Source organism: Euleptes europaea, chromosome 18 (genome assembly GCF_029931775.1).
Source record: "Euleptes europaea isolate rEulEur1 chromosome 18, rEulEur1.hap1, whole genome shotgun sequence".
In the NCBI taxonomy this organism is placed as follows: Eukaryota; Metazoa; Chordata; class Lepidosauria; order Squamata; family Sphaerodactylidae; genus Euleptes; species Euleptes europaea.
In genome coordinates this window covers 9,058,039-9,079,270 of record NC_079329.1, presented here as the reverse complement: position 1 = coordinate 9,079,270, position 21,232 = coordinate 9,058,039, and the positions used below count along the sequence as shown (strand labels likewise).

Sequence of the window (21,232 nt, the reverse complement as noted above, 5' to 3'; positions counted from 1 at the left end):
AATAAACTGACACCAGTGGCCAGGCTCCATAATACAGTTAGTGCTAACAAGCAGTAGGAACTTACCCATTGTAGAGAGTGTGGGCATTACAGCATCATAGCAGGGTTGCCAGCTACCGGTGGGGGATGGGGGGGTAGGGTTGCCAGATCCAGGTTGGGAAACTCCTGGAGATTTTGGGGTGGAGCCTGGGGAAGACAGGGACCTCAGTGGGGTACAATGCCGTAGAGTCCACCCTCCAAAGCATCTCACCATAAGTCAGCTGTGATTTAACAGCAAAAGAAAAAAGAAAAAAGAAAGAGCCATGAAAGGCCAGATATAATTGCTGTGGGCTGGCTCCGAAACTTGGGATTTTGGAGCATGAAGATGTATATGATCATGTGTCCTTATCTGTATATAGAATCATAGAGTTGGAAGCGACCACCAGGGTCATCTAGTCCAACCCCCTGCACAATGCAGGAAATTCACAACTACCTCGCTCACACACACCCCAGCGACCCCCTATTCCATGCCCAGAAGATGGCCAAGATGCCCTCCCTCTCATGAACTATAGAAGGTATGTATGTAAAGCATCTATAGTACATGGATGCTTTATTATGAATAATAATGCAAAATGTTGTATCTCTCTTCTTAGTCTCCCCTGCCTTCCCTGTACGTAAAACATCCAGCCCGAATCCTCTCTGACAGTGCCAAGAAAGCAGGTGGCAAAACAGCCATAAATCCATTTTTTTCCTGCCTCCTGTCAGGTCAGCTGGACCAATGTTGCCAATACATTGTCAAAGCGTATCGAGTCCCAGCAATGACTAACGGCAAGTTCTTACACATCCAGAAAAATGCCACATTGTGCAAGATTGGTGAGGTGTGGCAGGGCGGAGTGACCCCAGAGCGCCTCCTCCTGTAACGGGCACGGGAGGCATATAAACCTAGGTTGCCAGGGAGCTGGCAGATGCAAAGAGAAAGTCTGCTAGGATGGGAGGACAAAGGAACAGCGGAGCATTTGCCAGCGCTGCGGTGCTGTTGATGCTGGTCGTGATGGGTGAGTTTCCACAGGGTCTGCTGAGTGTGGAGGGCTCCATGGAGGAGCATGTGGTGGGGCTGGACTTATGGGCGGGATGATGAGTAAACTGCTGGCTAGGTAGAGGTTGGGGCCGTTGCCATCCTCTGCAGAATTACTCCAGTCTGAGTGCCTGATGGAAATCCACAAACTCTGTTAGGACTGAACTATAAGAGACCAAGAGAGAGATGGTGGCCAAGAGAAAGATAGGATGGATGGATGGATGGATGGATGAACAGAAGAACCTAAGTGAAGCCCTGCTGGATCAGACCAAGGCCCATAAAGTCCAGCAGTCTGTTCACAAAGTGGCCAACCAGGGTGCAGAGGCAGGCGGAAAGGCATGAAATAAGTGGGAGATGGACAGTTGGACATTTGAAGTAGAGCGACAGATGGAAAAGGAGAGAGAATGTTGCTTCCATAATGTGGGCACCTTCAAAACTTTCATTCCATCATAAGCTTTTGAGGGGCAGGAGAACAGATCTTTGAAGTGGGCTGCAATTTAAAAACACATGAACACATGAAGCTGCCTTGTACTGAATCGGACCCTTGGTCCATCAAAGTCCGATTTGTCTACTTAGACTGGCAGCGGCTCTCCAGGGTCTCAGGCAGAGGTTTTTCACATCATGTACTTGCCTAGTCCCTTTAACTGGAGGTGCCGGGGAGTGAACCTGAGACCTTCTGCATGTCAAGCAGATGCTTTACTACTGAGCCACGGCCCCTCCCCCCCAAAAAAAGCTTATGCAGCAGTGAATGTTTTGAAGGTGTCCAAGACTCCTCTTTATTCTTGCTATAACAGACCAATGCAGCTACCCTCTGGATTTTGGCATGGAAGCAGCTCTTCGCCCCGCAAATGAGAGGACCCCGGTCTTGAAATGTTCCTGCCAGCCACATCCTTCAAACGGGAAGGCTGGTTCTTTATCTCAAGGCTAGCTGGTGCTCCAAATATGAGGGAAAGGCACTCTATGCATGCTCAGTGGTCTTCTCTTCCGGTAGCTGTTGGATGTGGAGGAAATCAGTTCCTGCTAACACCTGCTACTGGAGACATACACACACACACACACACACCCCTCTGGTTAAGAGTGATGGTTTGGAGCAGTGGACTCTACTCTGGTGAACCGGGTTGGTTTCCCCACTCCTCCACACGAAGCCAGCTGGGTGACCTTGGGCCAGTCACAGCTCTCTTAGAGCTTTCTCAACCCCACCTACCTCCCAGGATGTCTGTTGCGGGGAGGGGAAGAGAAGGTGATTGTAAGCCAGTTTGATTCTTCCTTAAGTGGTAGAGAAAGTCGGCATATAAAAACCAACTCTTCTTCTTCTTCTTCAAAACTCTGGCAGATGCATCTCTCTCTTGTTGTGTCTGACAAAGGGAGCTTTCACTCTCGAAAGCTTGACCCGCAAAATCTTGTTGGTTTCTAAGGCGCTACTGGACTCGAATCTAGCCCATCTCTTCCTCTCTTCAAGTAATTAAGCCCTGGTTATATGATGTTGAGTTTGTGCGGGGAGTAGGGTTGCCAACTGACCAAAAAGAAACTCACCCTGACCTGCTCTTGTGCCTTCTCTCCAGCAACCAGCATGATGGAACTTTACCCCAGGCCCCCGAGATCAGCATGATCACTCGCTAACGCCTGCGATCAAGTTGTTGTTAAAAGCACAGGAGCAGGCCGGGGCTGGTTAAAAAGTTGGAAACCGGGAGGGAGGAGGGGGGTCATAAGAAGGAAACACTTCCCTTCAGATCTCTGTGACACAATAGACCGGAGGCACTGGGACAGCTGGTGTTAGGGGCTGCCCCTCCTCTGATTCATATGAACTCCAAGCACAGGGGCAGAGGCAGGAGGAAATGGGCAGGCAGAAGTTTATCAGGGGCAGCGGCCCTGCTTCCTTATACAGCAACGCAGTTCAGAAGGTCCCTCTTTCTAGCTTAACTGTGTAGAAAGAACAGATAGAAATCATTACGACCATTTTCTCCCTGGGGGGACTAATCTTTGTTTTCTGGATATCAAAGGCAATTCCAGGAGATCTCCATTTCTTGCCAAGACGTACAGAAGCTTGAAGGGAGGAGAGCCTCTCCTTCTCTAAAGATCGGTGCCTACACAGTGCAATTAGTCTTGTACATGAGTCCGGACGGGTTGCCGCCTTTGATCACACCCCGTTGCTGTTCTGTCCTGGGGACAGAACCTCAGGATTTCCACCCCTCCTGTTTAGGGACTTCTGACTAGGTTGAAAACAGGTTAAAGGAGCTGTCTTCAGAGTCGAGGCTGAACACCTGCCAGCCTGGAGGATGGCAAGCTTACAGTTTCTCCAGGGGAACTGATCTGTGCAGTCTTGGAGATCAGTTATAATTTCACATCCCCAAGCCCCACCTGGAGTTTGACAACCTTACCAAAACCCTTTTTTATTGGAAAATCCCTGAGGATGAGAAGAAACCCACAGTTCAGTAACCTGTGAGCTATCTGTCAAAATAATAGAAACAGGACTTTTTCAAAAGGCGAATCCATCCTTCCCCCTCGAAAAAGGTCCTAGAATGGGGGTGTCAAACATAAGGTCCCTGGGCCGGATCCGGCCCCTTGAGAGCTCTTATCTGGCCCATGAGCCAGCCAAGGCAGCCCCGCACCTCTAAATCTGGGCTGGCGAGGCATGGCCCGGCCCGACCAAGTGACATTTATGTCATATCTGGTCCTCATAACAACTGAGTTTGACACCCCTATCCTAGAGACAATGATCCCTGCATTAGCCGTAGAACTTGCTCCAAATACCAGATGGGAATGCGTTTCATGACGATTAAAAATGGCAGGAGCTCTCCAGGGTCTCAGGCACAGGGTCTTTAACATGACCTACCTGCCTAGTCCCTTTACCTGGAGGTGCCGGGGATTGAACCTGGGTCCTTCTGCATGCCAAGCAGATGCTCTACTACTGAGCCATAAGCCCTCCCCTGTTGTGATTTAGATATTAGTCCTTTATGAAGATATTATTTCCTACTTATATACGCACACACACAAATTTTGCACCCGAGTTCGGTGGCATCAACTTTCTGGAATCTGTCATACTGAAAGGATCGTCTTTCCTCTGAACATGTGCAGAGTGCCCTTTGCCAACCTTGCTGCCGCCACCGGTCCTCACACAGGAAGAGCTTTGAGGCCTGCTGACTGGCATCCCTAGGTGTGCAGCCTAGATTCTGCAGACAGCTCATTGAACCTGTTTTCAGCCTAGTAAGAAGTCCCTAGACAGGAGGGGTCGAAATCCCGAGGTTTTGTTCTTAGGACAGAACAGTAACAGGGTGTGATCAAAAGGCGTCAACCATCTGGACTCGTGTACCAGACTAATTGCTCTGTGTTGGCACCGATCTTTAGAAGAGAGGTTCTTCCCCCCTCCAGCTTCTGTAGGTCTTGGCGAAAAAAAGGAGGCTAAGGAAAATCCTATCCCTTCTTTGCGACCGGCCAGATCGGGCAACTGTTCAAAGCAGGGTAGCAGGGGGGAAAGGCAAATGGTGAGACAGAGACAGAACCTGGGCGCGGTAGCAAATTAAGGATGTTGACCGTATGCATCGGCCTGGGCCTGTTGGTTTCCCGTTCCAAATAAAACGGGCATGGTGGTTTCCTCTTTCTTGGAGGCACTGGGGGAAATTAGTCTCTGCAGAATGGTTTGACCTGGGGAAGAGGCGCTGAATCACTGTTTGCTAGAGAGCTCTGCTCATCAAGACTTTCTCTGGCGATTATGCAATAGTTCCTTGACTGAGAAGGCCCGGGGTGGGATGGGGGAAGTGCATTGACGGGAGAAGGACTATCATCACCCAACTAAGCACAGTTTCTTGGATATTTGGCCCAGTTCACACAGGAAGGGGAAGGAGGTGGCCCAGATTTGAGGTGGTAGAATGGACTGCTGGGGTTACCAGCCACAAGGTGGAGCCTTTAGGTCTCCTGGAATTATAACTAGGGCTGCCAACCTCCGGGTACTAGCTGGAGCTCTCCATAGATTTGCAGCCCCGTTTTTGTGGGAGCCTAAAATACCTCGTCGAAAACAAAATAAAAATAGCAAAAGAAAATGAAAGAAGTTAAGTCTAAATCAAGAATTGATTTAGTGAATTGATAATTCTCCCAGGCAAACTCTGATAATATCCATGGGGGGTTTCTTCCTATTCTTTGAGGCTGATGAAGCTATATATCGTGAAAGCGCAAAAAATATCCGGAAAAGTGTTTCCTCCACTTCGTCTTGCTACTTGTCCGTTCTCCGGCAGCGGCAGGATTGTGGCAGGATTGTGTATCTTGGAAATTGACATCAGTATCACCTACCCTTAGTGGATTTTGCTTCACGTCTTCTTGAAGATAGCCAATGTGCTTGCTGTAGCTAGTGCTGTTCATATTCATTTTTGTAAATATGTATGTTACACTGAAATTGTTTTTGTCTTGCACTTGTCATAACTTTGAATACAGTTTTTGATATTCTTGAGCCTACCCTGTTTTTTTCCTACATTATTGTATTTACAGTGGTTTTGAGTCCTTGCTACTGTTAACCTCCAGGTACTAGCTGGAGATCTCCTGCTATTACAACTGATCTCCAGCCGGTAGAGATCAGTTCCCCTGGAGAAAATGGCCGCTTTGGCAATTGGACTCTATGGCATTGGAGTCCCTCCCTTCCCCAAACCCCTGGCAATCCTAATTATAACTGATCTCCAGGCAATAGATAACAGCTCCCCTGGAGGAAATGGCAGTCCGGGAGAGCAGACTCTGTCGTATAGCACAGAGTCTAAGAAACATGGAAGTCCTAGAGTGACATCACATTCCTGCTGAGCTCTGCCCCCTCCCCACACCAGTTCCACCTTCCCCAGCCACAAATCTCCAGAAATCTCCCAAGCCAGTTCAAAATGAGCCTTGACAGCCTGTGGAAGGCTGGACTCTACGCAGTCCTTTTAAGAAAGTGCTTTAGAGACCAACAATCTGACTCAGAATAAGGCCGCTTTGTGGGTTTGTGTGTGTTTTCGGTGAAGAGGGTAGAAGAAGGACCATTCTAGCAAGTCACTTTAGCAACATCTGACCCAGGCCAAAACAGGACACAGACTTACCTGGGACCGGGACCAGAAAACAGGGGCTGCCCCTGGTAAACAGGGGCAGTTGGAACATATGAAAGCAGGGAAGGGATCAAAACCAGATTCATTAGGGCGGCTAACAGGCCTGGAGAAAGATGTCCTGCCCCTTTAACAGGGGCTTCATGTTGGAAATGGGCAGCTGAAGCTTTTCAGAGGTAAACCAGCATACCTGGCAAGTAATAACCCGTTAAGCCTCTGTTAAAGGGACAGGAAATCTGCCCCCTCCCCAAGCATTTGGCAACTCTAGTCCTATACGAAGAATAAAATGAGTGTGAAAAACTCCTAAGGACAAGAGATTTTTATCTTAAGTGAACGCAAGCGCAGAATTTCAGTGCAGAAGCATCTCAACACAGTGACCTGTGGCGCCGTCCTAACCAGAGATGCCCCCTGTGGTGTTGACCTCAACTGCTTTAGAATTATGCAAATCTGTCAAGGATTGCACTGCTCAGCCTTTGTGCGTCCACCGTCAGCAGTGTTTGCATTCTTTCCCACTTTGCATAACATGCAGAAGTGAGACAAGCGGAAACGTAATCATTCTGAACTATTTTTCTCTTTTACCCAGGTCTTCCTCTAAGATCAAATGCAGCAGGTATGTACTTTGAATTGGACAGATCTCCCTGGTTTTTCCTTTTTCAAACCTTCATTCACTAAACAGTCTAGTCAACGTGGTGTAGTGGTTAAGAGTGGAGGACTCTGACCTGGAGAACCAGGTTTGATCCCCCACTCCTCCACATGAGCGGTGGACTCTAATCTGGTGAACCGGGTTGGTTTTCCCCAGTCCTCCACATGAAGCCAGCTGGGTAACCTTGGGCACTCTTTGAGCTGTCTCAGCCTTGCCTACATCTCAAGGTGTCTGTTGTGGGGAGAGGAAGGGAAGGAGGTTGTAAGCCAGTTTGATTCTCCTTAAAAGGTAGAGAACATTGGCATATAAAAACCAACTCTTCTTGTCCTGCTAGCCAGGATAATAAAATATGCAATTGCAGCTGAAACCCTTTGAACATCTTTCAGAGAGGCAGGTGCCAATATATTTTGGGACTTTGCTTTGCCTTGTGAAGTAGTTGAGCACGGAGCTCAGTCACCACATATATGAACACAATGAACATTTTACAAAATTTCCCAGGCCTAAACAAAGGCAGGGACTTGCTCCAAGGAGTTTATAATCTGAATTTCAACAGCAGGTAAGACTAGAAAGGGAGATGGTAGGATCAGCAATGAATGTGAAACGAAAGCTTGTTAAGTGTACTTAAGACTTCATGACCACTGAGCACCCAGGCTAAGGGGGTTACTCCAAAAATTATTTGTACCCTGCTCTTCCAAATTGGCTTAAAGTGGCTAATAGCAATTCAATCCTGTCAATAAAAGCAATCAACAAGAAATGAAAATCACATTAGAAACACATTAGAATTAAGATCAGCAAAAAGCCCAGCAGCCTGAAATTAAACAGGACCCAACGAACAGCTTGACAGAAAAGTTTTATCCCTGGCAAATGAAGGCCGGTGATGAAGCTGGACCTCAGGCAGAAGAGGAGAGGGACAATCTAGGAGCATGGGGCCACAACTGAGAAGGCCTCGCTTCAGATGTCAGGGGAAGGGCTCAGTGGTACAGCACCTGCTTGGCATGCGGAAGGTCCCAGGTTTAATCCCCAGCATCTCCAGTTAAAGGGACTAGGCAAGTAGATGATGTGAAAGACCTCTGCCTGAGACCCTGGAGAGTCGCTGCCAGTCTGAGTAGACAATACTGACTTTGATGGACCAAGGGTCTAATTCAGTAGAAGGCAGCTTCACGTGCTCATGGGAACCCAAAGATGAGATTCTGGGAAAGATTGTTAAAACTTACATCTGTATTTTGGTCACATTATGAGAAGACAAGAGTCACTAGAAAAGACAGTCATGCTAGGAAAAGTTGAGGGCAGCAGAAAAAGAAGAAGACCCAACAAGAGATGGATTGACTCAATAAAGGAAGCCACAGCCTTCAATTTGCAAGATCTGAGCAAGGCTGAGGATTTTGATTCATAGGGTCTCCATGAGTCGGAAGCGACTTGACGGCACTTAACACACACACACACACAGTTTAACTATCCTGGCTTCCCCCTGGGGAATCCTGGCCAATTTAGTTTGGAGGGGGTGGTGGCCTGTAAATTCTCTCTTGAGGGATTCTCTACGGTCCTTCACGCAAATGCAGCCTCTCCAGGCAAAACCATTAACCCTGTTTTAAGACCGTAGGTAAAGATGCTTCTGATCTTCTTTTCTCTCCAGGTCTATCCTGTGGCAAACAGAAGACAATTGTCCGGGTGGCGGGTGGCGTGAATGCCCAGAGAGGGGAGTGGACTTGGCAAGTGAGCATCCAGCACCGTGGACAGCATATTTGTGGTGGAAGTGTCATCGGTCATAGGTGGATCCTGACCGCCGGTCACTGCTTTTATGAGTAAGTCAATTTCGCCTGCCTTTCCTGGGCATTGCCTCTTAGAAGGAGTCCATCCGGCCCAGTTTCTCACTGCTTCTCCCCTTCCCACCTTTTTCTCATCTGCGGCCCAACCCACTCCAAACACCAGGGGCCGATCAAGGGTCGCTTATGCATGGGAGCTTTACCCAAGGTTTGTTGCTCCCCGGACCCACGCTTTCTTCTCGCGAAGCTGTGCACCAGCAGTCTCCAAGCTCAGAACAAGAAGCGTTGGAGTCCCCGCCCCTTGAAATGCCACTTTGTGATTGGCTGTAGTGCTTAGAAGTAGAAACTCAAGTGCTGGGTCAAAAAGCATTTTCAAAACCAAAAATAAAACGGATCTCCCTAAAAGGAATTGGGGGGGGGAGAGAGAAAACTGCTGGGTAATATCACTCTCTCTCGGCCTTACCTACCTCCCAGAATTGTTGTGAAGATGAAAGGAGAAGGGAGAATCATGTATGCCATCCTGGGCATGGCTAGCCTTGTAAAGTAGGCTGTCCAAATGGAAATCTATGTCAAATGTCGTTATTGGTCATGATATTTGGAGCTTCCCCGCCCACCCAAAACAAGATTATTACAATATTCATTCAGGATAGCATTATTATTCCCCACATGGGGAAGCAGAGGATACTTAGCGTGTTCATAATTGAGGCAGCATTTGAATCAGGGACTTCACAGTTCCCACACCTGCCTAGGAGAGAACAACTGCCCTCTTTCACAGCCAGAAAAACCATGTAATCAAAATGGTACCTAGAGAGGGAAAATAAGGCTCCTAGGAATGGCTGGCTGGTAGTGAAGGAGCTACACGAGGTGAAGGATGGAGCGGAGTTGAAACGGAGGCTCTGCCCATCTGTCTCGCACCTGGTGCTCTCTATGGCTTGCCCTGGCATGTCTTAAGTTGATCAGCGGGAGGAATAAAAATGTTCCTTTCTCACTCTCTCTGTTTTGCCCCCTACAGGGTGGGATACAAAATAGTCCCTGCAGACTGGAAGGTGGTTCTGGGCCGTCTGCAACTGACCGGCGACCAGTTCAGGGGGGAGGAACGCGACGTGGCGGAGATCATCGTCCACGAGAACTACGCCGACTACAAGAAAGGCTACGACATCGCCCTGGTGCGCCTGGCGCTGCCCGTGTGGTTCAGCCGGGATATCTCGCCCATCTGCCTGCCGCACGCCGATCACCAGTTCGCCTTTGGGACCCAATGCTGGGTCACCGGCTGGGGTGACATCGGCATGAACAGTGAGTGAGAAAGCGGTGCAGTTGGGGGGGGGGGCTCCCCAATCTGTATGGTTATTTTGCGGGATCTTGGGAATCTGATTCAGCAGCTCAGCTTCTACCATTCTACCCAGTCAAGTTTGAGGCATCCCCCGGGGTTGGAGGAAGGCTTCGACCTTTGCTGAGCAGTAAAATGCAAGGCAGTGTTCCCAGAAGCTCCAAGCTGAGACCCTAAGGTTGCCAGGTCCCTCTTTGCCACCGGCGGGAGGTTTTGGGTTGGAGCCTGAGGAGGGTGGGGTTCGGGGAGGGAAGTGTCACAGCCCTTTACTTATAGGCCATATAGAAGCATATAAGAACATATGGAACAGATGAATTTGTAGAATTTTCCTATTTGAAGTTCTTTGTAAAGCCATTTAGAGGCTTGATTTCCTTTAAGCTGGACAAGCCTGGGCAAGAGACTCTTTTTCCTATTCAAGAAGGAGTCAGTGTTGTTCTAGCTTACAGAAAAACTGTTTCCACTGTCTTTGTGACGAAACACTGGAACGCCAATGCCATAGAGTCCAATTGCCAAAGCGGCCATTTTCTCCAGGTGAACTGATCTCTTTCGGCTGGAGATCAGTTGTCGTAGCAGGAGATCCCCAGCTAGTACCTGGAGGTTGGCAACCCTAGGAGACTCCTCCTCCCAAATCAATAGAGAAGTAAACTAGTAGGAAAAGAGGGCTTCTTTTGCATGTACTGATTTAGTACATTCTTTGCCTTCCCCTTCCCCCCTTCTTCCAGCTTCTCTGTCAGACCCCATGCATCTCCAGGAGATGACCCTGGACCTGTTGTCGAGAGACACCTGCAACTGCATTTTCAACAACCTGCGGGACAGGAAGATTGCCCGGCCTGCTTTGCCACGCATGATTTGTGCCATGACCCCTGACAGCAAGAGGGGGCCCTGCAAGGTCAGTGGGGGGAAAACCTTTTGTGGGTCTGTTAAAGGAGGGAGAAGTGTGTCTGGTGCTTTACACAGGTGTGTTCGCAGCTAGAGCAAACCAACAAAACTTTATTTCCTTTTTAATTCCCCCCCTCCCATGTTTCTAGTCCTTATGGCTGCAGGGATGTAGGCAGTGCCTAGTGAAAGGATCTGGAGGGGATTGGGAAAGGTTTCCAGTGGAGAAGAGGTGGTGCTGCAGGGCTCCTGAGTACTTGCCAACCTCCAGGTGTGGCCTGGAGATCTCCCAAAATTACAGCTGCTCGCTAGACTACAGAGATCAGTTCTCCTGAGAGAGAATGGCTGCGTTGGATTAGGTGGACTCTACGGCATTAAAGCCTGCTGAGGTCCCTCCCCTCCCCAAACCCCGCTCTCTCCAGGCTCCATACCTAGGGCTGCCAACCTCCAGGTACTAGCTGGAGATCCCCTGCTATTACAACTGATCTCCAGCCTATAGAAATCAGTTCCCCTGGAGAAAATGGCTGCTTTGGCCATTGGACTCCATGGCATTGAAGTCCCTCCCCTCCCCAAACCCCGCCCTCCTCAGGCTCCACCCCAAAATCCTCCTGCCGATGGTGAAGAGGGACCTGGCAACCCTATCCATACCCCAATTCTCCAGCAATTTCCCAATCTGGAGTTGGCAGCCCTGCTCCTAAGAAAGGACTGATTGGCCAGCAGCTGTACCAGGGTACACAAAATGGTATAAAGCCTCTCTTTTTGCCCCAGGGGGATTCAGGCGGCCCGCTGGTTTGCTTGGAGGACGGCCGGTGGTTCCAGGCGGGGATCATGAGTTTCTCCATGGGCTGTGAAAGCCTTCACGGGCCCATCATCCTGACAGAGACCAAGGCTTATGCTGACTGGATCCAGAGCCATGTCAACGGGGCTACCTTCGCTAACCAGACAGAGCCCCGGCCCAATACAACCGACAAGTACTTGTGTACAGGTACAGTTCTTTATCAATGCGTATTTATATTCGGTGATCTTTAATAGTCCAAGTGTCAAGCGGGGAACCCAGACACCTTCTTTCATGGTCAGAGAAAGGCAGAGGGGGCAGAGGAAGAAGAAGTAGAGTTGGTTTTTATATGCCGACTTTCTCTACCAAGGGAGACTCAAACCGGCCTACAATTGCCTTCCCTTCTCCTCCCCGAACACACACCCTGTGAGGTAGGCGGAGCTGAGAGAGCTCTAACAGAGCTGTGACTAGCCCAAGGTCACCCAGCTGGCTTTGTGTGTAGGAGTGGGGAAACCAATCCAGGTCACCAGGTTAGCCTCTGCAGTTCATGTGGAGGAGTGGGGAATCAAACCCGGTTCTCCAGATCAGAACCCACCACTCCAAACCACCGCTCTTAACCACTACACCACTTTGGATTGTGGATTCATGGTTCTATGCCAAATTACACCATTTTTGTAACATATTCCCATTTTTTCCAGAATGTGTTAAAAGCAGTTGGTAGAAGAATGGGGGGGGGGATTATAAAAGGAATAAGAATAGATTTTTAAAAGGAAACATTACTAGAAAATTAACAGCCATATGGAAAAGACACTCTAGGAAGAAATCCCAGATGTTTCCCCAAATCACAAGCTTTAGCGGTAGCGTTTCTACCCCTAGTGGCAGACATTTGTATTGCACAGACAGCAGATAACTGAAATTGCCTAATCTGACACATGAAGGGGGTGATGGGAATATTGATATGGGGAGGGACAGTCCCGATATCGACCCCTAGCATTTTGAAGCACTTAAAAAGGAACTAGCGCACGCCTGAAACCGAACAGCAAACCAGTGCGGCTGAACAAACAAAGCCTGTTTCCTGACATTCAGCACGAGACCGGCTGCATCATTTCGCCCCAGCTGGAACTTCTGGCTCGCCTTCAAGGGATGCCCCATGTAAAGCCCCCATACAGTAGTCAAGCCCATATGAAGCAAATCCCTTCTCCCCGTTTGTAACTTGATGGGTTTGGGTTCTAATCCCAATTTAATGGGATCTGGTTGGCTGCGGGGAGTAGTGGGGGTTGACATCATATTTTATACTGTTCTCCAGGCTGTGGGAAGCTGAAGCGAGACACACCTGGCTCGGGTGCGGAGGGACTCTGGCCGTGGTATGTGAGCCTGCAGTACCAGGGCCAGCATGCCTGCGGAGGCACCTTGATCTCGGAAAAATGGATCGTGACAGCTGCTCAGTGTTTCATTGGGTAAGCAAAGGCAGCCGGGCGGGGAAATGAAGCATGATGGGTAACTACCACCAGTCGTGCCACTCTGGTGCTAAAATCCTGACTCAGTACCAAGAAAAGCCAAATGTTGCTACTTTGAATTAAATCAAACACTTTGTCAGGGATGCTCTAGGGCTGATCCTGCATTGAGCAGGGAGTTGGGAATGGTTAGTCTGGAGTAGGTTGAAGGGGGACATGATTGTTCTCTTTAAGTATTTGAAGGGCTGTCACTTAGAGGAGGGCAGGGAGCTGTTCCTGTCGGCAGCGGAGGAGAGGACTTGCAATAATGGGTTTAAATGACAGGTGGAAAGGTGCCGGCTGGATATTAGGATTTTTTTTTTACAGGAAGAGTTGTTTGACAGTGGAATCAGCTACCTAGGGAGGTGGCAAGCTCCCCCTCACTGGCAGTCTGTAAGCAGAGGCTGGACAAGCACTTGTCAGGGGTGCTCTAGGCTGATCCTGCTTTAAGCAGGTGGTTGGACTAGATGGCCTGTATGGTGCCTTGCAACTCTATGATTCTATGATTCTAGGGGGTTGGCCTAGATGATGTATAGCCCCTTTCAACTCTATGATTCTATGATTCAAAGTAAAGCTTGGGTATGTATGACATTTGTGTCATGACTTTGCCTCTCTCTTGCAGGCGCCAGGAACCAGCAGCCTGGAAGGTGCTGCTGGGTGAGAAAGAGATAGGGTTAAAACGTGGGTGGCAAGCAAGGAGGACCCTCCAGCACATCATCCTTCACGGCGCCTACATCAACGTGACTGAAGGTGATGACATTGCGGCCGCCATGCTGGACCACCCCGTAGAATTCAACGACCGCATCCGGGCTATCTGCACCCCGTATGAAACCCACAAGTTCCCGTTTGGCTCTACCTGTTGGACACGGGGACGGACAATCGGTACGTGGAGTGGGGATGGGAAAGTACGTGGGCATTCCCTTTCTGGGGGGTTCCAGATTCAGTCCTGGAATGCATCCATCCCACTAAGTTGATTCATGCAATTGAGTTGTTGGTAGTGTATTGGATAACAATAAAGGTAAAGGCAGTCCCCTATGAAAGCACCAGGTCATTCCTAACCCATGGGGTGACGTCACATCCTGATGTTTACTAGGCAGACTATGTTTATGGGGTGGTTTGCCAGTGCCTTCCCCAGTCATCTACACTTTGCCCCCAGTGGCTCAGTGGTAGAGCATCTGCTTGGCATGCAGAAGGTCCCAGGTTCAATCCCCGGCATCTCCAGTTAAAGGGGACTAGGCAAGTAGGTTATGGGAAAGACCTCTGCCTGAGACCCTGGAGAGCCGCTGCTGGTCTGACAATACTTTGATGGACCAAGGGATAGGATTCAGTATAAGGCAGCTTCATGTGCGTTCATGTGTACCGACCTCGGAAGGATGGAAGGCTGAGTCAACCTTGAGTCGGCTACCTGAAACTGACTCCCGTCGGGATTGAACTCAGGTCATGAGCAGAGCTTTTGACTGCAGCTTACCACTCTTCAACAATAGATTACATACCAAAAATATACAGCTTGGCCTTGGGAGATATTACCAGTCCAAATATGGTCACTTAGTTAGATCTGAGCAACAGCTCATCCCATTAACCCCCCTTCTCTTTTGGACGTGTGTCCTCTGTACCCATTCTGCCTCCTGTTGTGGAAGTCCCTGATGCTTCAGAAGAAAAGGATCAGCGGCAAGGAAGTCCCCAGGGCTTAAGCGGTGGCAGGATTTGGAGCTACTCCCACTAACCAAAGATATTTTCCCATGTTTGTCCAGATGAGAACCACCCACAGGGTACCCTAGGGGGTGTGGAGGTGAAAATCCTTGGCCCCCGAGCGTGTAACTGCCGCCACAACTTGACCAGCGAGTTCGGGCACGAGATCGCCATCACCTCCCAGATGCTGTGTGCGACGCCCCATAAGAGCACCATGCGTTGTGAGGTAAGAAGCCATCAGCCAATCAGGTGACAGGAAGAGGGCAGGGGGTGGTCTTTCATGAGCCTCGCTTGAGAATGGAACATCTCTTCTGCTAATTCTCATAGGTTCCCAATTCGTCTGGGGGTTCTCCTTTGCAAGCCCTACTGACTGTGAGCTTTCCCAGACCTCTCACTGGTGAATACGCAGGAGAATTTCCCAGTGGTTTCTGCCCTTGTGCCCCATATGTCTGCTTCCCACTCGGTTGCATCTGATGGTGCTTCCTGTGGCAGCTGCCTCATGATACCCTACAGTGGGACCCCATCTGTGTGCACAGGGAAGAAGAGTTGGTTTTTATATGCCGACTTTCTCTACCACTTAAGGGAGACTCAAACCGGCTTACAATCACCTTCCCTTCCCCTCCCCGCAACAGACACCCTGTGAGGTAGGTGGGGCTGAGAGATTGTGACTGGCCCAAGGTCACCCAGCTGGCTTCATGTGGAGGAGTGGGGAAGCAAACCCAGTTCACCATTCGCCTCCGCCGCCCATGTGGAGGAGTGGGGAATCAAACCCGGTGCTCCAGATCAGAATCCACCACCCCATACCACTGCTCTTAACCACTACACCACGCTGGCTCTCATAGGTTGAGTCCTAACTAAACTCCTTCTTGTTCCTGCATTCCTGAAAGTCTCCTGGCTGAAAGCCCATGTGGATATGTGGGCGGAAAATGCCATCGAGTTGCAGTCGACCTAGGACAACCCGTAGGGTTTTCCAGGCAACAGACAAAACAGAGGTGGTTTCCCGTTGCCAGCCTCTGTGTAGCGACCCTGGACTTCCTGGCTCCAGCAAGACAAAGGCTAGGATCCAGTTTTTCCAAGTTCATTCTGAACGCATGCAGAGAGAGATGGGGAAAGGCAAAAACAGACAACCAAATTCAAGCACACTTTCTATAGAAAGCAAAAGTTACAGGGATTCTCTGTCTTGATATTCCTGCCCTGCCAGGTGGGCTAAACCCACCAAGGGGGAAGCTGACAAAAAAGCTCATCTTCCTAGCCTCTATTTTGAGGGTTACCTGGGAAGGAGGACCTCAAGTCCCTCCTCCAGCTTCCGCCTCCTTTCCCAAGCCAATGGGTAGAGAAGAAGCCCTGTGGAGCTGTCCAGACGTTCTGTGGTGCTGACATTTTATCTGCAAATTACAGGTTGAGTATCCCTTATCTAGACATCCGATATCCGGACTGATCAGAAAACCGGACCTTTTGAGCCAGCATGCAGGCGTTACTCACAGACCCTCAGCAGTGCCACTGACGGTCCAATGGACACAAAATCATTACAAATATTGCTTAAAATTACATCCAGGCTGTGCTTATAAAGTATATCTAAAACATGAATGAATTTCATGCTTAGACTTGGGTCCCATCCCCAAGATATCTCATTATGTATATGCAAAAATTCCAAAATATTCCACAATAAGATCCGAAATACGGACCACTTCTGGTTCCAAGCCGTCCAGATAAGGGATACTCAGCCTGTATTATTCCTCAGCTGCATCAACTTTAAATGTGAACGGTCCTGGCATTTTATGCTACCCAGAGAAATTCCACTGAGAAACTGGTTGGCTTTATCTGCCTGTTCTCCTATCTCTCTCTCCACCCCCTGCCCCAGGACAACCGGATGGAATCTGGGAATTCTCCTTACATTCCACTCTGCCCCCAGGATGACATTTTTGACTTAGGGAATTCTTACCACATTATTTTATCCCAACAGAATCCTACTTTCCCACCATAGCTTGCCTCTGGCTGAAAATCATTAGGAGCCATTCATTTCAGTGACCCTACTGGCTTTTAATATAGAAGCTAATGTAAACCCTATGTGTATTTGCCATTAAGACTACTGAAAAGAAATGCTACTATTGGCATTGACTGTTCCTATGGAAAAGTAGCCTCCACATGAACACATGAAGCTGCCTTATACGGAATAAAACCCTTGGTCCATCAAAGTCAGTACTGTCTACTCAGACCGGCAGTAGCTCTCCAGGGTCTCAGGCAGGGGTCTTTCACATCACTTCCTTGCCTAGTCCCTTTAACTGGAGATGCTGGGGATTGAACCTGGGACCTTCAGCATGCCAAGCAGATGCTCTTATCGCTGAGCCATGGCCCCTCTCCAAAGCTCTCCAGGGTCTCAGGCAGAGGTCTTTCACATCATCTACTTGTCTGTCCCTTTAACTGGAGATGCTGGGGATTGAACCTGGGACCTTCTGCATGCCAAGCAGATGCTCTACCACTGAGCCACATGCCCTCCCCTGTTGTGATTTAGATATTAGTCCTCTATGAAGGATTAATGTATTATTTATGTATTATTTTTTACATATCTAACTATATATGCACACACACAAATTTTGCACCTGAGTTTGGTGGCATCAACTTTCTGGCCTCTGTCATACTGAAAGAATAATCTTTCTGCTCTTGGGCCTCTAGAAGACTGTTGGGGAACCTCTGATTTGCAACGATAAGGGATCCTGGTTTTTGGCGGGCATCTCCAGCTTCGGCAAGGGCTGCGGGACTGTGGTACGTCCGGGGGTTTACACAGCAGTCACGGCCCACCAGCACTGGATCATGGAAAGTGTGTGGTCCGCTTTCTACGACATGCAGTTGCCTCCTGTTCCAGTGGCAAAGGACGATGGTGACTGTCTGGCCATTAGGCCTCGAGGTAAGATGGGGAAACCCACTGAATCCTGAACCTCCTGGCATTGGAGGCTTATTTCTTGGAGTTGTAGAAACACAGCAGCTGTTTGGATATTCACAGTTCATGCTTATCCCTCTCTGGATGTGATCCAACATCCACACATGCTTTCGCCCTGCTGGGGTTTTGTTATTTGCAAAAACCGAATAACAAACCCTATGCTGAAACTGTACAAATAAAGATCAGCACGTAGGCTCAACGTTATCAACAGGAGCTTGGCCACCTCACTTAGCTCCCCTTTTCCCTTCTCGGGAGATGGACATCCTGACCAGGTGCTTTGTCTCTTTCCCCCGCCGGGAGCTTGGCAATCTATTTGCCAGCCACATTACAGATGCTCCCAGCAGCATCGGGACTTTTTGCGCATGCTCACCGCCTGCCCCGACTCTGATACTATTGGACTTCTTACCAACGATGAGTAATGCCGTCCTGCCTTCATTTTATTACCGTGGATAACGCCTTATAGCAGGGGTGGGGAACCTTTTTTCGGCCAAGGGCCATTTGGATATTTATAACATCATCCGCGGGCCATACAAAATTATCAACTTAAACATTAGCTGACCAAGCCCCAAGCAGGCAGCTGCCCCAGATGGCCCTCTCCCCACACGGGCAAGCAGGCAGGCACCCAACCGGTGGCAGCTCCATAGCTAACGACTCTTCTGCAAGGGGAAAAAAATATTCCTTTTCTCGGCAGAACAAACTCACATCTGCCTTGAATAGATGCTATTCCTGTCTGCGGGAGGGAGCAGATCACCAGTGTTAGATCCTTCTGAGCTAGAGATCTGCCAGCACCCATGAAGGGCCAGACCAAATGATTTCGCGGGCCTTAAACGGTCCCCGGGCCTGATGTTCCCCAACCCTGCCTTATAGGATATATGAGATATGTTGTATAGACAAATATAGAGTGTGTGTAAATATATTTGCTGCGTGTTGGAATTGTTTGTTCTACTTTAGAAGTTTATTGAGCCTACATGCAGATCTTTATTTGTACGGGATTTTGTTATTGGCTTCCCTATGTAACGTGCCTCCAAAAAACCCAACGGAGTCCAATCTTTATTGCCATAATGGCAATAATTCCCCTGCTGAGATGGTGCTGTTTTGAGCAGGAACCATAGCTCAGTTCTTTGTTATGTATTTGTAATGTTGTTCTCCTTGAGTAAGGAGATCAGAGGTGTACAACAGAGTAGTCCACGATGGGTAGCTGTGTTTGTCTGTAGCAGTAGAAAAAGAGCAAGAGTCCAGTAGCACCTTAAAGACTAACAAAATCTCTGGCACGGTGTGAGCTTTTGTGAGCCACAGCTCACTTCTTCAGATACAGCTAGAATGTGAGTCCATCTATCCTTAAGAAGAGTGAATTCACACATCCAATAGCAATAGGATGTAAATGTCAATACCAGGGAAATGACATTAGCAGGCATTTTTGGATCAGGTGTGACATGCAGAGGAGTCGTAAGCATGGAGAAAATAGCATTGGTAATGAGACAGGAATCCTAGGTCTCTGTTCAGTCCTGGAGAATGCATTGTCTTGATCATTATTAGTTGTAATTCAGCAGTATCTCTTTCTAATCTTCCTTTGAAATCCCTTTGTAAGAGAACTGCTACTCTTAAGTCAGAAACTGAATGTCCTGGAAGGTTAAAATGTCCCCCCGCTGGTTTTTGAGTAGTCCAATTATTTTATTCTCTGTGAGAACAGCATTGATGGAGAGACAGTGATTTTCTTAAACCCACCCAATGGATAAGGTCCCCCCAGTCCAAGTCCGACTCTGCCAGTCGCACTGTAAAGGCCCCTGGATTTCATATCAAGAGAGAAAACCCTCTAGAAGTCCAGGTGTCCTTCCCAAGTCAGGAAGAGCTGGTTTTTATACCCTGCTTTTCTCTACCTTTAAGGAGTCTCAATGCGGCTTACAATCACCTTCCCTCCTCCTCCCCATAACAGGCACCTCTTGAGGTTGGTGGGGCTGAGTTGGGAGAAGTGTGACTAGCCCAAGGTCACCCAGAAAGCTGCATGTGGAGGAGTGGGGAATCGAACCTGGTTCTCCAGATTAGTCGGCTGCTCTTAACAGCTATGCCACGCTGGCTAACAAAGAACTTCGTGACACTGTGGCTGTTGCCTCCGCAGGTCTGCAACGGTATTCTTCCCGGCCTCCCCTATCACTTTAAAGTTGATAAAGTTGATAAAAATCTCATCCGCAGAAGTGACAGAGAAATGAGTTTGATCTGCCTTTTTTTGCAGCAGCAGCAGCAGGAACCAGATAGCAAGATGTGCAAAGACCAAACTGGAGACCAAAGACTTGGTGGGATTGAAATCCTGCTTCTCCTCCTCCCATCCTGCTTCCACTGAAAGGGGCTTTGAGAGCCGCTGCTCATCTCTCCAGCGCACATGCTTTGGACACCCGGGGAGGTGCTCTTCATAGTTTTTGGCCCAAGGTTTAGTCCTTACAATTTCAAACATTATTAGGAGGCCACCAGCTGCATCTGTGGGGGCAGTTATCAGCCCTGATTGCCACGTTCTCCAAAATGACATCAGGTACCTTCCTATGCCAAGCACAGGAGGGGGGAAACCCGACCCAACTGCTGCTCGGGTTATTTTCCCTCCCCGCCCCATTTTACAGACAGAAAAACTGAGGTTGGACTTGTGCTTTGCCATGGAGGATGGGTTGGGACAAGTCTCTCCGTCTACCTCCTAGGCTTGTTGTGATGGGTAGAATTGTAAGCCACTGACAGCAACGTAACCCTGCTGCCGGATCTGTCTGCTCTCAAGGGAAAACCAGACCCAATGAACCAGCCTCAGGGCCTGGCCTGGAGCTGACCTGGTTTAACACTAATGTTAGGACAGAGCCTGTTATGTGCACATTAGTCAATTCAACTTGCATTCTGCAAGCACAAGAGCGTGTTTCAGCTGCTACTGGATTCCCATCAACAAGCTGCTTCTAGTACGTCCAGAGGCAAGAGACCATCCACTACATTTCATCCCATCTGCAGCCCGGCTTGCTCTGTGCTGGATGACTGAGCAAACTTGGAAGGGCAGGCAGACCACACCTTTCACACGCATGAACACCACACCTTTCACATGTACGCATGTGTTGGCAAGTCACAGCCTACCCGTTGCAACCTGTTACCGTAACTCGCTCAATGTAGGGCTGCCCTTGAGACTGACCTGGAAGCTCCAACGGGTACAAATCGCCACGGCGAGACTTCTTATGGAGACCTCTCCGTGAGAACATATTGCGCCAGTGCTCAGTCAGCTGCACTGACTCTAGCTGGAGTATCGGATCAGGTTCAAGGTGCTGGTTATGACCTTGAAAGCCTTACATGGGACCTTTGTATCTGCGGGACCGCCTCTCCTGGTATGTTCCCCAGAGGACCCTTAGATCATCGAATATCAACCTTCTGGTGGTCTCCGGCCCAAAGAGTGTCTGGCTGGCCTCAGCCAGGGCCTTTTTGGTCCTGGCCCATATGGTGGAATAGTATCTCCGATGAAATCAAGGCACTGCAAGATCTTAAAAGAGTTCCGCAGGGCCTGCAAGACTGAGCTATTCCGTCAGGCTTATGGTTGAGGACAGCAGTGGTCCTGTGAGGGTCTCTGTCTTTGTGTCTCTGCTTTCCATCACCTGCTGTGTT

General features: G+C 49.0%; 1 protein-coding gene across 1 annotated transcript; it reads left to right on the top strand.

Annotated features, from left to right (window-relative positions):
* Positions 1-966: 966 nt before the first annotated feature.
* Positions 967-20,829, top strand: PRSS53 (serine protease 53). Its single transcript, XM_056864208.1, has 11 exons — positions 967-1,033; positions 6,694-6,720; positions 8,387-8,555; positions 9,529-9,809; positions 10,566-10,732; positions 11,488-11,704; positions 12,801-12,951; positions 13,610-13,869; positions 14,739-14,902; positions 17,350-17,581; positions 20,750-20,829. The coding sequence occupies exons 1-11, from the start codon at positions 967-969 to the stop codon at positions 20,827-20,829; spliced, it is 1,815 nt and encodes a 604-aa protein (XP_056720186.1).
* The last annotated feature ends 403 nt before the right edge of the window (positions 20,830-21,232 follow it).